Raw genomic sequence first — 16,789 nt, 5'->3', positions numbered from 1 at the left:
TAAAAGATGCCACTGAGTCCACTGGTTGGAGAGTTTGAGGAAGGGAGTTCCAGAGTCTTGGAGGCACAGAAGAAAAGGCTCTGTCTCCTTTAGTTTTCAGTTTTGTCTGGGGGACAATCAGCAGGTCTTGATCACAGGACCTCAAAGCCCTGATTGGGATGTAGGGATGTAAAAGTTCCGAGATGTGTCTGTCCATGCAGAGCTCACCAAGTCAAAACCAAAACCTTGAAATCCACTCGATAATGAACTGGGAGCCAATGGAGTTGCTTTAGAAGTGGAGTTATATGACAAAATTTTGAAGATCCAGTCTGGAGTCTAGCAGCAGCATTCTGTACAGACTGCAACCAGTCTAGGGAGGTTTTGGTTAAACAAGTGTACAGAGCATTACAAAAATCCAGGCGAGACGAAACAAAAGCATGAATTAATATTTCCAATTCTGGACGAGAAACAGTATGGCTAAGCTTGGCGATATTTCGCAGATGGTAGAAACAGGAACGAACCAGAGACTTTACATGAGGTTCCAGAGTAAAACCTGAGTCAAAGGTTATCCCAAGGTTTCTAACTGAGGATTTAGCAAAATGACCAAGAGGCCCAAGGATCTGCTTTATCATTGCATTGGGTTTTTTTGGAGCAAAAATGATTGCTTTGGGGTTTTTTCTGTTTAGCTGGAGAAAACTTTCAGTCATCCAGCTTTTAACTGAATCCAAGCAGTTAAGTAAAATGTGTAGTTTTGAAACTTCATTTGGAAGAAAAGAAATATACAACTGGATGTCATCAGCATACCAATGATAGGATATATTCTTAAAAGTTGAAAGTATCGGACCAAGAGGGAGCAGATAGAGCAGAAACAGCAATCGCCCAAAAACAGAGCCCTGTGGGACACCAAAATGAACAGGGCAGGAATGGGCTCTGTACATAGATGTAGGCAAGAAGGTTGATCAATCGGACAGGTAAGAGGATAACCATCCTCTCTTGTGGAACCATCTTCCAGTTTCTGTCTGTGAGGCTGACACATCATCTACTTTTAAGACTAGACTTAAGTCTTTCTTTTTTGATAAATCCTATAGTTTGGGGTTGGCTTGGATTACCGGTTTAGACTGCTGGAGGACAAATTGATCACATTTCCTCACTCTGCTGCTGTCTTGACTTGCTCTACGTTACATGTTTGCATTTTTTATTATTTCTATCTTTAACATGTTTTATTTTTTTTTGTCTTCCTTTCAAAAGAAAGTACACCAGGACCTGTCATTTTTTGTTTCATCGTTTCTCCTTCCTGTCCTCTCAAACCCAGCCGGTCGAAGCAGATGGCTGCTTGTCCTGAGCCTGGTTCTGCTGGAGGTTTCTTCCTGTTGAAAGGGATTTTTTCCTTTCCACTGTCTCCTTTGTGCTTACTCAGGATAGAAAACTGCATTGAACCAAAGATTCAATGCTATCTGACTTCCTTAGATAGATAACTTTTATTAATGGGATTCTTATGTGAATGTTTCTGTTCAGTGCCCTGAGACGACTTCTGTTGTGACTTGGTGCAATAGAAATAAACTGAATTTAATTTTATCGGCACAGGTCACATACCCAAGCAAGTTCAAAACAGAAATGACATTAACTGAACTAAAATGGTGACAGTGGAATTTGAAAGAAAATGTGCATTTTTCCACATGCAGTTTTTCCAATTATTATTTGTAATTAGTTTTGAAACATCTTGGAACCCACAATCTCGGCCTTATGCTACCTGCACAGACGTGGTTCGATTTAATGAGTAGTTTATAAGAAATCTCCACTGGTTGTACCCTACCTATACAATCCTGCTGAAAGATACCCTCTCAATCTGTTTCACACAAAAGGCTGTCTTGTTCTGCGCTCATGTTTTCATCAGTTTTTGTTGCAAGCATCCCCCAACTTTCTTCCTTGAAGGTTTAAGGCAAAACCCAAACTTTCTTCACCCCCCATGCACATCCATCTCCTGCATGAAAGGTGCAACTGTGAGCAATGTTAAAGAAGCACAATTGCATTTGTCTGATCTTTGCAACTGTATTGGAGCAAATCAGTACCATCACCTTACTACCGTAATATATCTCTTACTTGTGTTGACCACCTTGCTTCTTATTCAGAACTTTAGATCTAATAAAACCATTCATACACTACAAATAAGTGAAATAAATCCACCTTATTCAGATAGAAGTTTTGCTTTGGATACACTGTTTGTATTTAAAGTACTTAATGACTGCAGAATGAATAAAGTATGCATGGGGTTCATTTCAGCATTTTGTATCTTTACTTTTAGCAAAATGGGTTTTCTCAGCTTAAAGACATAAATTTGATCTTTTGCAAAAGAAACAGTTTAAAGTTGTTGGAGCTGGCATTTTAATTTGACTAAAAACAGTTATTGTCTGTGTGTTGTATTCTACTGTATCATGTCTGCTGTAGTTAGTTTTTACTTTTTACATTTTTTTTTCCTAATGAAATGTCCCATTTTAAGAAGCCTCCCTCACATTATAATGCTTAACTTCTACCACCGGATGTAATCTTTTGACCCAGCACTGTTTAAAAAAAGCTTGACTCAAGCTTCAAAGTTTATTTTGTTCCTAAACTGTTATTTCTACTTTGGTTTGGTCTGTTATTAACATCCCACAAGTTGTTTCTTTTGTTCTCAAACCACAATTGTGTGTAGTTTAGTTTAGTTTCACTGAGTCGGGACTGTTTAGTTCTCCTCTCTAACCTTGGTCTTGTCTCTTTGTGTCAGGTCCAGGCTGGAAGGGGAGCTGGAGGTCTGAGGAGCTCCAATGCCAGTGGACATGCAGCCACATCAGGGGCTCTATTACTACGAGAACTCCTCCAGTCAGCCCCCCAGAGGGTAAGACAGCATGTTCAGAGAACTATTAAATACAAATAGAAAAGTGTATGTTTCCCACCAACTAGAGCATAAAACATGCAGTTCCTTATATTACAGCAGCGGTCATGAATCTGCAGGAAAGCAAATGTACTGTATATTGGCTTACTTACAGACTGTTTTGAAGGACCCACCATTGTTTCATATTGCATATCCAGCAAAATATGATGGAGACAAAAAAAATAAACAATTGTGTTCTGTGGCAAATGTTGAAAAGGAATGCAAACTTGTTTTAAAAATGTATTTATTTGAGTTTTCAAGCTGCTGCTTTGGAAAAAGCCCTTCACTTCCAGATATGGGATGTGATGTCATGACGGGGATCAAGCGGGACAGCCATTTGAATTATTTGTGGATTATTTATCATATCTCTGGTTTTACTTGACCTATCAGCACAATTTAAATGATTGGGTTATAGTTAGTATAGTATAGTATCAGCTCCGATTTCCTTAGTTTTGGGTGCTTGGCAATCGGCCAATACTTACATGAGAAATCGATTTTACCCATTTTTTTTTTGTAGTTTTAACAACAATTGTCTAAACTTCATTTATATTTCAGAGCACTACCTCATGGCCAGTTAAAACAAGTTTGTATTGTTTCTAGGATATTGTTCAAGGGTATTTTTTTCAATAAAATAACATTGGAAATTTGAAGGTGCATTGTGACCTTATAACACCTGACAGTGTTGCTTATGAAACGAAATCAGAATCGGCCAAAATCGGAATTGGCAGGTCAGACATTTTAGGGGCCAGAAAACTGCAATTGGTGCACCCTTAGTATAGTATATAATATAGTTAGTTAGTATAGTCTTTACTTTTGACACAAATTAAAATGAAGTCTCAGATCGGCTGTGTGTTTTCTACTACAGCGACTGAAATTACTCGTGTGATTTGAAAGCGTGTCCATCGACTCCAGATGGTTTAAAAGCAAACAGTCCTTACATTCAGATTATTTTTAATGAAATTGTTATCCATCCATCCATTATCTTTTACCCGCTTCTTCCATTTTGGGTTACGGGATCGCCGGTGCCCATGTCCAGCAATCACTGTGTGAGGGGCGGGGTACACCCTGGACAGGTCTCCAGTCCATCACAGGAACACATAGAGACAAACAACCATTCACTCTCTCACTCACATAGGGACAATTTAGAGTTACCAATCAGCCTAACATGCAGGTTTTTGGTCTGTGGGAGGAAGCCTGAGTACCCGGAGAGAAAACCCACATGTGCACTGACAGAATATGCAAACTCCACCCAGAAAGGCCCCGGACTGGGATTTGAACCGGCAACCTTCTCGCTGAGAGGCAGCAGCTCTACCAGTTGCGCCACCGTGCTGCCTATGAAAATGTTATTTTATTGTAAATACTGTCAGATACCAGTCAGTGTTTTCAAGCCAGTAAGGTCCTTCCAGGACTGATGAGTCTTCTCGTGGACCTTCTAGCTGAACAATAATTTCACACCAAACAGTTCTACTTTGTTCTTCATTGCTTGCAGATAAGTCATCAAATGAATCCATTAAATCACTTGAACTTTCTCCACTGAAATCGTCCTCACTAGCATACTCCTCCATCAGTAATACACTCTCCTGCCTCTGACTCGTCCCGTCCTTGACGTTATCAGCCTTCGGCATTCATCATCCATGTGTTCAGGTGTTTCTGTAACTGGTTTGTTATATTATCTATTTTTTTACACTTGCCTGGGCCGAACGTGAAAAAACAAACACATATACCGTATTTTCTGCCGTATAAGTCGTATCAGTCCAACTATGTCTAATAAAGTGAAAAAAACATAAATAAGTTGCATCTATTATGCGTCACTGCTGACCACCAGGAAACTTGTGCCGAAAATCGATGGCTGCCAAATGGCGGTCGCGAGAGCATTCACGAGAGGACTTTAACAAGAATTTAAGAAGATTAATAATAATAATAATGTCATCACAATGTCAGCACTGTATGTTTCCATACAATGGTGAAATTAGTCTCTGCATTTAACCCATCCACCACCAGGTGGTGCAGTGGGAAGCTATTGAAAGCGCCCGGGGGGCATTTTGGGGATGAGACGTGCTGCCCAGAGACGCCACGTGATGTGCAGTGACTGGGGATCGAACCTGGGACTTTCGGGTCCCAAGCCGGCTGCCCTGCCTCTACACCATCTCGGCCCCCATCACTTCAAAACAATTATTTGTTTGCTCAACATTATAGCAAAGGTGTTTCTTAGTTGAACTTTTGCGGCTGCGCAGATGGGGGACTCGCTGTGCATTTCTTCGACATTTCACAAGATAACCACCTAAAAACAATTATTTGTTTGCTCGACATTATAGTAAAGGTGTGTCTCAGTTGAACTTTTCCTTAACAAATTCACTTTAATGGTCAAATCAGCTGCATTTCACCTGGACAGCACGCTGAAATGCAGCTGATTTGACGTTTGCTCCAGGAGTTCCGGAGCAAGACGAAGGTGGCTTGGTATGGCAAGCCAAGTATCTCATTAATAGCCACTATTACCTATTAATGAGACACTTGACTTTCCATAATGCTCGAGGACCCTCTAGTGGCTGCAAATGGTAATGTTTAATATTTTTCATGTCAGAATGAGTGAAATCGTCAGATTTCAGCCAAAAATTAGGTTATAAATATGGGGAAAAACATATATTAGTTGGTTCGGTGTAGGCAGCACGGTGGCGCAACTGGTAGAGCTGCTGCCTCTCAGCGAGCAGGTCCTTGGTTCAAACCCCGGTCCAGGGGCCTTTCTGGGTGGAGTTTGCATGTTCTCTCCTTGCATGCGTGGGTGTTCTCCGGGTGCTCCGGTTTCCTCCCACAGACCAAAAAACATGCATGTTAGGCTGATTGGTAACTCTAAATTGTACCTAGGTGTGAGTGAGAGAGTGAATGGTTGTTTGTCTCGTTTGTGTCTATGTGGCCCTGTGATGGACTTGCGACCCGTCCAGGGTGTACCCCGCCCCTCGCACAGTGATTGCTGGACATGGGCACCAGCGACCCCCGTGACCCAAAATGAAATAAGCGGGTAAAGATAATGGATGGATGGATGGATGGTTTGGTGTATGAGTCAGAGGACTTGCAAATTTATGCAAAAAGCTGCAACTTATATGTCAAAAAATATGGTAACCATCATATTCTGCTATAGTGATTACATGTTAAAGGAACTTAGGACTATAATGGTGGGTGCTGGATTTTAATAAATCTTTATATTCTGATGATTTATGGATTGAGATGGTGTAGGGGCAGGGTAGCTGACTCAGGACCCGAAGGTCCTGGGTTCAATCCCCGGTCATTGCACATCTTGTGGTGTCTCTGAGCAGGACACCCAATCCCGAATTGCTGCCCAGGTGCCCACATAGCTGCCCACTGCTCCACCTGGGTGCATCCCAGGTGTGATGGGTTAAATGCAGAGAGCCATTTTCATCTTTGTATGGGAATATACAATGATGACAACACATAGCACTTTGTTTATTTATTACTTCTGTACATTAATTCCTCCCATCGACAGTGTGATGTAAACACAAGGTTTGATTAAGACTTTAGAAAGAGCACGGTGACTGCAACAACATTTATAAGCTATTTCAGGGTTTTAGCGTCAAATTAATACTCTTTTTTTTCCTTATCAGTCTAGTCATAAACCTTCACATTGGAAAAAATATATATATATTTTTTGTTATTTATTTCAATTCTTGTCAGAAATATTCAACTGAAGTCTCTTATTTACATACATATTGTATCCTACTGTTACATTCAGAGTTTTCCTGATGCTTTTTATGTCCTTCATGGTCATTAAAATATAAACGTTAACCACATTCTGATAATCTGCACTGTCTTTACTAACGATTGCTTAATTTACTTCTGTAACCATTTTCACATATTGTAGCGGTCTCTCAGTGCTATCAATATGAATTTTTAATGGTAATAATGAACTGATGATATTTTTCCTCTACACTTTAAGAGCACATATCCATTACTTTCAAACAGAAGACGTTACCTGACCACCAGACTTCAAAAATAAAATATTAGTTATCAGTGATAAAGAGCCTTTGCCAGATGAGAATATTGTTTATTTGTGAACAGGGGAGATCCTTACAGAAAGACAAATCTAAACAACCACCTGCCGATCAATCTTTTATGGCAGAGCAGTCAGAAGCTATATGCTGTAAAAACAAAGTGCTTTTGAGATTTCAAAGTTTGCCAGAAGACACCTGAATGAGCCCATGTTTGTGAAAAAAAAAATCCACCTTTAAATAAAGATTAAATTATTGGACTACAATTTCCACTAATGTGTGTGCATGGATTTTTGAGTGTCTTTTTCAAGATGTGTTCATTGACAAATCTCTCAATGTGCACCACCGATTCCAAAACCATTGATTTGTGCCATTTCTGATTTTGTTCAGTCGACATCAGTCAATAAGTGTCAGAGGACGTGTTAAAAATGTTCACGTGCTAACGTATAGAAGAACAAAACCCATGGGTGATGGTTGCCACATTGTTTGAGGGAGGTCCTTCGTGTTCATCTTGTTGCACTGAAGGATTGTCTTCACTATTTTTATTTATTTTTGTTGTTCACATAGTTCTGCTGCTGTAGACTTAGATTGCTGTAATTGACACATGTCCTCACTCTGCTGCTCTTTACTTGCTCCTCTCTTAACTGTTTGTATTTGTAACTATTTCTATCTTTAACATGTTTTTTTTTTTTGTCTTTCCTCCAGAAAGTGCACCTGGACCTGACATTTTGTCTGCCTGGTTCTCCTTTGTTTTGTTTTTAACAAAATATGAATAAATTAACATAAAACTCAGCAGTCATCTACAAAGTAAAGACTCAACCTAGAGCATGTGTGTCACACTCAAGGCCCGGGGGCCAAATGTGGCCCTCGTTGACATCTTATCTGGCCCTCAAGATGATATGTGAAACGTAAAATAGTTCCATCTCTTGAATTTTTTTCAGTAATCTTTGATTATGATGTCGAAAGCACAACAAAGAACATGAAATGTGACTAATCAAACTCTTGTGGAGGAACCAAGAAAAGAGGTTGGGTATTTGATTTGAGTTAATGTAGTTTCTGAAATTGGCCCTTAGTTTGAAAAAGGTTTTCATTTTGGCCCCCTTTTGTCAGTGAGTTTGACGCCCCTGGCCTAGAGGTCCAGAAACAGTTCCTATTTTCATCTCACAAATATCCAGAGGATGCAAAAAGTCCAGCTCTGTGTGCAATTGTTGTGGACACTGTGCTAACTCAGCCACTCACTCCTCCCCCTTTCCCTCTCCTCTCCTCATGCCACCCAGGTTGCTGGTGGACTCAGCCTCTCTCTGACAGCTGCTAATTACAGGCTGACCAGGCCCCGCTGCGCTCTGCATGACTGCCTCGCGCCCCACTCAGGTTACCCAGAGAGAGGGAGAGGCAGGGAGGGTTGGAGAGAAAGGTGGCTGGGCAGGACAGAGGCACAGGAGGAGAGGGGGGCAGAGGAAGAGAAGATAGAAAGAGTCAGAACGGACAGAGGGGGGCTGAAAAGTACAACTGAAGGGATGAATGGTAGAAAAGAAAAGAAGAAAAAAGTGGGGAATGGGTGGGAAGTAATTTAAGGGGGTGGTTGAAACAGCACCGTGGATTAGAGAGGACAGATTAAGCTCCTGTGTGGAATACACGTCGTGATTGAAAGAATTAAAGAACTCAAAAGACGATTTAGGAGGGGAGAAAAAGGGGATCCAGAATAGAAAAAGACCCTGAGAGACGGAGAAAATGAATGGATGAGAGGCAGATTTTGGGCCAGACTGAAGAAGCAACAGAGCATCCACTGAACTTTATGGAAGACTGGAAAGTTCCAAGCTTCATATTTTCTGTTTCAGCAGGGGAAAACCCCAGATTAGTAAATTTCCACAGTTTGGAACAAGAAAAGGGTAACACACCATCTAGTGGTCGGAGGGAGACATGAGTTATATTATTGAACTAAAATTGAACATGGTTGTAGAGTAGAATGAATACTCTAGATAAGAGCTATTCAACTGGTGACCCAGGGCCAAATCAGGCCCACAGGTGAGCTCAATTTGGCCCACCAATGGGTTTATTTTTAAATAAAACTAGATTTTAAACCATAAAACAAACTTATAATGACAATAACTGCTGGATGTCCGGCCTCTCTTGGCTTTCAGTAACTGTGGCCCCCTGAGCAATTTAGTTGAATAGTCCAGCTCTAGACTGCACATGTTATTTTCAAGGTTTGACCAAATGGATACAAATCTGTCATTTCTCAATTTATGATGATCTTAACCTAAAATGATGGCATTAAAAGTGATAAGCTTTCATTATGGAATGCTAGGCCTTTATTTTTTGTATACTTTATGTATTTGCAGTCCTTGGTTTTTTTATTTTTATTTGTGTCAGCGGTCGTTTTTCTTTGTTGATTTTGGTTTTATTCTAATGTTTCTCTGGCTTTTGCAGCCTCGTCCCGTCAGACCAGCCTCCTTACAGCGATGTGCCTTCACTGCGAGCCCCGCTCCTTGATGGTCCTCCCCAGGACTGCCACGCCATGTATAATCCCATGACTCCCAGCATGACTCATGGACCAGGACCAGGGCAGGGGAATGGCCACTGCTTGAACCAGTATATGAGACCACCTCAGGCCCCTCCACCACACAGTATGTTAAGCCACAGGGGCATGCCGCCTACAGAAGGTGAGTCAGAGTATCTTTTACATCCTCCTTAATCTCAAAGCTGCTGTTGATTAGGATTTAAGGATATCTGAGAGTAAGAAACTGAAACTCCACAGATTTCAACAAAAGGAGTGGTCAGAAGTTCACAATTGGCCAGTTTACTATTCTGGAGAAGCATAATCTTCTCTGCACTTTTAATTTACAGCTGAATAAAAGGATAGATTATAAGGAACAAGAAAAATAGAGATAAAATAACTTGCTGTACAGTAGTCCCTCGTTTTTTCCCCTCGGCGTATTGATTTTGTACTACTAGTGCTTAGCGTATTTTTAGTTTAGTGTATTTCTTAGTTCATATCTTAGATGTTATTACTGTTTTTCTCAACAGTTTATACTTTTGTTGGATATAACTGGGACCACATGTGGTGCAAATGGCAAATACGTAAAGAAACTTTGACTTTGACTTGAACAACATGCTTGTATATATTTTATTTACTTGCTCTTGGGTTCATCGCTGAATCTGAAGGTCCGGTTCTGGTCCAGTCCATTGCAGCTCTTGAGCACCGAGGCGCATGGTGGTGGTGGGGGGGACCTTCTGTTGGCTGGGACCATAGGTGGTCGATTTGTGTCAAAGTCTGGATGAAAAAAGTCCCGACGGGTTACTGAAACAGCTCCGGAGCTTTCAGCGTGCGTTTGCGCTTATAAGTTCTCGAGGGCTGGCTACCAGCTCTTAAAATTCACCGATGGGTCTGGAGGTCTGGTTCTGCTCCGGTTCTGCTTCGGTTTTGCTCCAGTTCGATGGGTTCAGTGCGGCTTCTCTGCGTCCGCTGGGCGCCGATCAGATCAAAACTTTACTTCTGTTTTATTTTTCAGCAGAAGGAAACAGGGCTTCTGGACAAGGCCCTGTTGCCTTCTGGGAAATGTGGTCATTATGAGCGGGAATATACCATAGTGTAGGCTTACTGAGAGAAAACTACAAAATGGCAGCGCCTGTCTTAAGTATTTTATTTTTTTTGTTAACTTTTTACTGTACAGTTCTGTATCCAGTACTGTCCCGATCACGTGAGTGATATTAAATTTGACTATCATGTGTCCAGTACAATTGTTTATTTTATTTTATTTGTTTGCCAACAATATTATGGACTGTATGTTCACAAACTGCGATAGAGCGAGTATGCAGACGTCGAACCGCAAAGTAGCAAGGGACTGCTGTCTATACGTTTCTAAAAGTCCAACACAAAAAATCCAGTTCATTAATTCAAAATAATAAATGAATCCTGCATTTCACAGCAGAAAACCCAAACTTTTTTCTCACAATTCAGTTGAAATGTTTGTTGGTAATCTCACGTTGTTTAAGGTTTTTATACACATTATTTTAATCACTGTTTTAGGAAGCACACAATTTAAAATATTCTTTTCATTGACTCTCACAGTTGGAGCTAATGGAGCCCAAAAACCTGGTGTTTATGTTTCTGTCAACAGAGTTGTATTTCAGAGCTTCTGAACGTCCTAAATATTCTACAGGTTGCAACAGTGCCTCCTTCTGTAACCAGAACATGATGTCTCATCATAACTTCTGCCGCTCGCAGCCTGGCTCGGAACTAATCGAGTCCGGTGACGGTGAGACAAGAAACCAATTAAATGTAACTCTAGTCTTGTCACAAAACCTTTGCTGATGATAATCACTTTCTCTCGTATCGTCTTCTGTCTCCTTTAGGCTCGAGGTTCTCGACACCTCGCTCCATGCTGAAGCTGAGTAAAAAGAGAGCTCTGTCCATCTCACCTTTATCTGATGCCAGTGTAGACCTGCAGACTGTCATTCGGACCTCTCCTAACTCATTGGTGGCCTTTGTCAACTCGCGCTGCAACCCCAACGGAGCCAGCTCCTACGGTCATCTCTCTGTGAGCGCCATGAGGTACGATGTCTTCAAATCGATGTTCGCCAACCTCAGAAAGTGCTGTCTACGTTCCCTCCACCATTAAATGTATTGTTTATTTATTTATGTATTGTATAGATGTAATAATTTCAAAAACACAACATAAACAATATGCAGTTTAAATTGTTATCTAGTACATTTCAAAATGGCTCACTTCTTTACACTTTGCTTCAAAAGAGCATGGCTTTCTTGTAATCTTCTGAATTGTTTTGAACCAGTTTTTTATTTTATTTAAAAGATAGGTACCACTTTACAATAAGTCTCCCCTTATATATGGCTAATAAATAGTTTATAGGTATATTATTAGTTCCTCTATTAACACTTTATAAATCATTAATAACTGCTTATTATGCATTAATTAAGGGCTACAGAGAGACAAACTGACCAGTTTCTTGCCAAATAGTGAGTCAAATCTGTCACCTATACATTTCATCTGTTATATTACAGGTAAGCATTTCAAACTAAGTCACTACCTTGTAAACACAATAAGCATTTGTAAACCTAATTTTTTAGGATATAATATTAGTTGTAGATACTTAAAATGCAGTGATAAAGTACAATATTATATGCTAAAGAAATAGGTTTACAAATGCTTATTGTGCTTACAAGGTAGTAACTTAGTCTGAAATGTTTAATATAACAACTCTAGATGAAAAATATAGGTGAACAGATTTGGCTCATTATTTGACAACAAACTGGTCAGTTTTGTCTCTGTCGCCCTTAATTAATGCATAATAAGCAGTTATTAATGATTTATAAAGTGTTTATAGAGGAATTAATAATGTATCTATAAACTATTAGCCATCTATAAGGGGAGCTTTATAGTAAAGTGGTACCAAAAGATCTTGAAAAGATTTATCTTTTGATTTTGGCAGCTTTTTTCTGTTCTTTTTCTGCACTAATCCTTGTATCTGACTACTTTGAATTGCTGCAATAACGATGAGTTCCTTGGGGGCTAAATTAAAAGAAGTAAGGGCTGGATCAAGACTTTTGTTTAGGTGTATTCTGAGGTATGATAATTAAGTAGAAATTAGTGGACAAAATTAATACACATTTCAAGTGAATGAAAAAAAATCCATCAGTCCAATATCTTACCTGCTTATTCCTTTTTGGGTCACGGGGGTCACTGGTGCCCATATCCAGCAGTCACTGTGTGAGAGGCGGGGGACATCCTGGAGAGGTCTCCAGTCCATCACAGGGACACATAGAGACAAATGAGACAAACAACTATTCACTCTCTCACTCACACCTAGAGACAATGTAGAGTTACCAATCAGCCTAACATGCATGTTTTTGGTCTGTGGGAGGAAACCGGAGCACCCGGAGAAACCCCACGCATGCACGGAGAGAACATACAAACTCCACCCAGAAAGGTCCCTGGCTGGAATTCGAACCAGCGACCTTCTCACCGAAAGGCGGCACTGAGCCAAAATATAAACTTCTGTAAATGTATTTCAATCAGTGCTGTTTAATTTGAGGTTCTTCTTATTGAGTCTTTATGTCTTTTACAGTCCTTCTCTCAGTTATTCCAGCAACATAAACTGCCACTCAAGACAACAAGGGTCCATGTATGGAGGAAACGGGGGTACACCTTTGGGTGGCCACACACCTGCTCCCTGCCAAGCCTCTCGTTTACCTCCCCACAACCCTCGACTGCAGGCTCCACCCAAACATGGACACGTAAGATGGTTCTCTCACTCGCATCACACACTATTCAGACTAAATTCAGTGTCCATAAGGCTTCTTCTTCTACTTGTTGGTATTCACTGATAATATAATTTAACAGATGCAGATTGAAAAGAGATGCAGTCACTTGTGTTGTGTTTTGCAGCTGAAAACAGAGCCAGGGCTGGGAGGAGTGATGGACGGCTTGAATGTGAAGAGCCTGGAGGAGAGGTCGGAGGCAGACGTAGCCAGTCCTTCTTCCACTGGCACTCAGGTGATGTCTTATTATTTATGTATTACATTTAAACCCCTCAAGTGAACTTGTGTAGATTTATAAAAGTACTTGTGTGCAATATGTCAATAAAAAAAAGGCACATTCAAGAAGAGTAGGATCTACTGCATTTTACAGTCTGTGTTCATGAAGCTGTAGCTGGTGGGTAGCTTTCAGCATATCAGGATAAAATGTAAAAAGTTACAATAAGGTAAAATTAGTATTAGAATAAATGTGCAAAATAAACTCAGCCTCACTTTGCTGTTTTTTTTTCCCCCCCAGCAGGATCATTTGATGGGGCTACTGGACGGCAGAGACGACTTGGACAAGGAGGATGGAAAGCCTGAGCCCGAGGCCATCTATGAGACCAACTGTTGCTGGGAGAGCTGCAACAAGGAGTTTGACACACAAGACCAGCTGGTTCATGTAAATCAAACACAAAAAATCTGTTCCGTTCAACGACACAATCATATAAGCAGTTTATCAGTTTATAAGTTGCTGAATACCCACACTAAGCCAAGAGGTTTGACTGTCAGTGGTTCCTTATCTCATCCCAGATTCGTAATGTACATCCCAGAATGAGGCAAGAATCGGAGTAAATGGAAGTTCAAAAGTGAAAAATATTAACAAATTAATGCTACATTAACACTTTTTGACACAAAATGACTCAAGACACATGAAATGAGCAAAATAGGAGCCATAACAAGACAAATGAAATGCTAAATAAGCAACGTGAAGGTTTTTTTGTAAGATTAAGCAAGAAAAAACTAAGGTCTTTCTTGCACATATTCCACAATGTTGACATTTCTAGAGGATTTTAAAAGGGGATAGCTTGTGAAAAAAGGTTATCTTAATGGCATCTGTTGTGCCAAACTTCTCAGTCGATTAGAAATAAGTTACATAAAACTAATACTCTGTAATGGCATTATACACTGAACATTAAATAGAGAAATAAAATGGGTACAAAGTGAGAAACATAATAAATGAAACAAAAATCCCCACTCTGGGATGAGCAGAAAATAGTAAATGTGGGACACTGCGAGGGTCTTCAGTGGTCCATCCATTAGTCTCACTTTGACTAAAATGCTTCTCTTACTTATCTGTTTGTTTAGCACATCAACAATGAGCACATCCATGGAGAGAAAAAAGAGTTTGTGTGTCACTGGCAGGAGTGCTCTCGAGAACAGAGACCTTTCAAAGCCCAGTACATGCTCGTGGTTCACATGCGAAGACACACAGGAGAGAAGCCACACAAATGCACTGTGAGTTTATTTCATATTGTTTAAACTGTATGTGAAACAGGGACAGTACATGACACAATGACTCTGTGGTCTACACTCATCTCCAGGCCAGCGGTCACTCTTTCAGGGATGAAGATGTTCACATCCTTGATAGAGAGGAACGATGGTTTGAGAGAGGAGAAAGGAGGCCATCTTTGTGAAAAGAAACCGTCCATCATTAAACAGGGGCGGAGCCTCCGTGTCCACCTGTCACCTTCTTACAAATGCTGTTATTGCTAGTATCACTCAGCGCCCTGTGAATAACAAGCGGCCATCAGGACGCTAACGATCAGTCGTTAGGCTGATGGTCCACCTTGGTCATGTGAACAGTTAGTTCTGGATGTCAACAACAAACTGGTTGATCCACTATGATAAAGGGCCATTTATAAGACTGAGTTTAGTGCAGATCCTCACACTGAAGAAGTCTTTTGGATTAAAGACGAAACATTTCAACAAGTTTATTTATTTATTTATTTATTTTTAATCTGTCCAGACGACCTGACTTAACTTCATTAGATTTGTCTACCTGGATTATTGAGCATAATAATTACGATACATGACACAATGTTTCATTAGCAAGCAATCTTTGTGTAGCACACAAGTATTTTAGTTGACTGCTCATTGGCAGACCCTGCTTTTTTTGCAGACTCTTCATAAAAATAAAAGGAAGTGAAGTGAATCTCTGATTTATCTGTTGTTTCTGCTGTTAAAACGCATCCACAATTTTATGTGACTTTGCCATTTATGAAATGTAGGACAGGCAAGGAAAGTTTTAATGTTTTACTTTGTTACATCTAGTAATGTCAGTGTCAGGACTTGAGAAATATTCTCATTTGAACTTCATCAGCACATGACAGATCAATATTACCTTAATAAGGAGTTGTTTTCATACTGACAGTGTCATGTCTTTTTATATAATTTAGCACTACAATAAAAACTTCCTGTCCCTGTCAAAGAGTCTAATGATGCCTCTACTGTATATGAGCTCTAAGGCAGATTTCCGAGACAAACATTGATTTACTGTATTTTTTGGACTATAAAGTGCACTTAAAATCCTTTAGTTTTCCCCAAAATCAACAGTGAGTCTTATAATAATCAGGTGCGCCTTATGTATTAATTCTGGTTTGGCTTACTGACCTTGAATCGATTTTATGTGTTTATTGTGAATGAGTTGAATAAAGTTTGACTTACCTGACTGTTTCATTTTGCTTAATGCACCTTATAATCCGGTGCGGTTTATAATCAGAAAAATACGGTAGTCATGAATGTGATATGCTGTAGCTCAAATACTATAGGACTGTGGGGACAGCATGTCTTTTAGCAAAACATTCATATAATTAATATTTTTGTGATGTTTGTTTTCACTGCAGCTTGGGTGCATTTATTTAATTATTATGAATGATTTCTGTTTCAGTTTGAAGGCTGTAATAAGGCCTACTCTCGCCTGGAGAATTTAAAGACACACCTGCGCTCTCACACCGGTGAAAAACCGTACGTGTGTGAACACGAGGGCTGCAACAAGGCCTTCTCCAACGCTTCAGATCGGGCTAAACATCAGAACCGAACTCATTCCAATGAGGTAATAATGCACACACATTTAAAAAAACGAAACTGGACAATACTGTGAATATTAAATCAGTTGGCAGTTTTCACATTGTGTTTTTCCTTTCTACTCTATAGCAAACAAACCTTGTTTTATCATGTTAAAGATTGATCATAAGTTACATATAAGTGATGCTATCAGCAGTAAAACAAGAGAAATGCCTACTCTTTTACAGAAACCTTATGTTTGCAAGATACCTGGTTGCACTAAACGGTACACAGATCCGAGCTCTCTACGTAAACACGTAAAGACGGTACATGGTCCCGAGGCCCACATTACCAAAAAACATCGTGGAGACACGGGCCCTCGACCCCCTGGCTCAACCATGACCCCTGGAGGTTCAAACTCTGAGCTTCTGCTAGAGAAAGAGGAGGCGCGCAGAGAAGACTGCAAACTGTTGGCCCCTGAGACCACTCTGGTGAATTAAAAAAAATTAATAAGTCATTTGAGTCAATGACAAACCATATAAACTAAAATTTTAAGTCTTATTTAGTATATATATATAT

The 16,789-nt window shown here is 40.1% G+C and overlaps 2 protein-coding genes across 2 annotated transcripts in view; both read left to right on the top strand.

The window, feature by feature from the left end:
- Positions 1-2,780: 2,780 nt before the first annotated feature.
- Positions 2,781-16,216, top strand: LOC119412783 (zinc finger protein GLI2; the record flags this gene model as incomplete). Its single annotated transcript, XM_037679819.1, is given in 9 exon segments — positions 2,781-2,851; positions 9,319-9,551; positions 11,052-11,147; positions 11,245-11,443; positions 12,976-13,144; positions 13,296-13,403; positions 13,686-13,826; positions 14,513-14,662; positions 16,095-16,216. Coding segments are annotated over 9 exon segments (1,289 nt in total), but the record flags the coding sequence as incomplete, so codon positions are not given.
- A 392-nt stretch (positions 16,217-16,608) lies between these two features.
- The window catches only part of LOC119412782 (zinc finger E-box-binding homeobox 2-like), a 52,691-nt gene continuing 52,510 nt past the window's right edge, over positions 16,609-16,789 (top strand). The window contains exon 1 of the mRNA XM_037679818.1: positions 16,609-16,701. Coding sequence (XP_037535746.1) covers positions 16,609-16,701 — 93 coding nt within the window. The remainder of the gene's footprint in view (positions 16,702-16,789) is intronic.

This window comes from Nematolebias whitei, chromosome 7 (genome assembly GCF_014905685.2).
Source record: "Nematolebias whitei isolate Nwh7 chromosome 7, NemWhi1, whole genome shotgun sequence".
NCBI classification, from domain to species: domain Eukaryota; kingdom Metazoa; phylum Chordata; class Actinopteri; order Cyprinodontiformes; family Rivulidae; genus Nematolebias; species Nematolebias whitei.
Note: the sequence above shows the minus strand (reverse complement) of the source record. Positions and strands in the feature narration are given on the sequence as shown.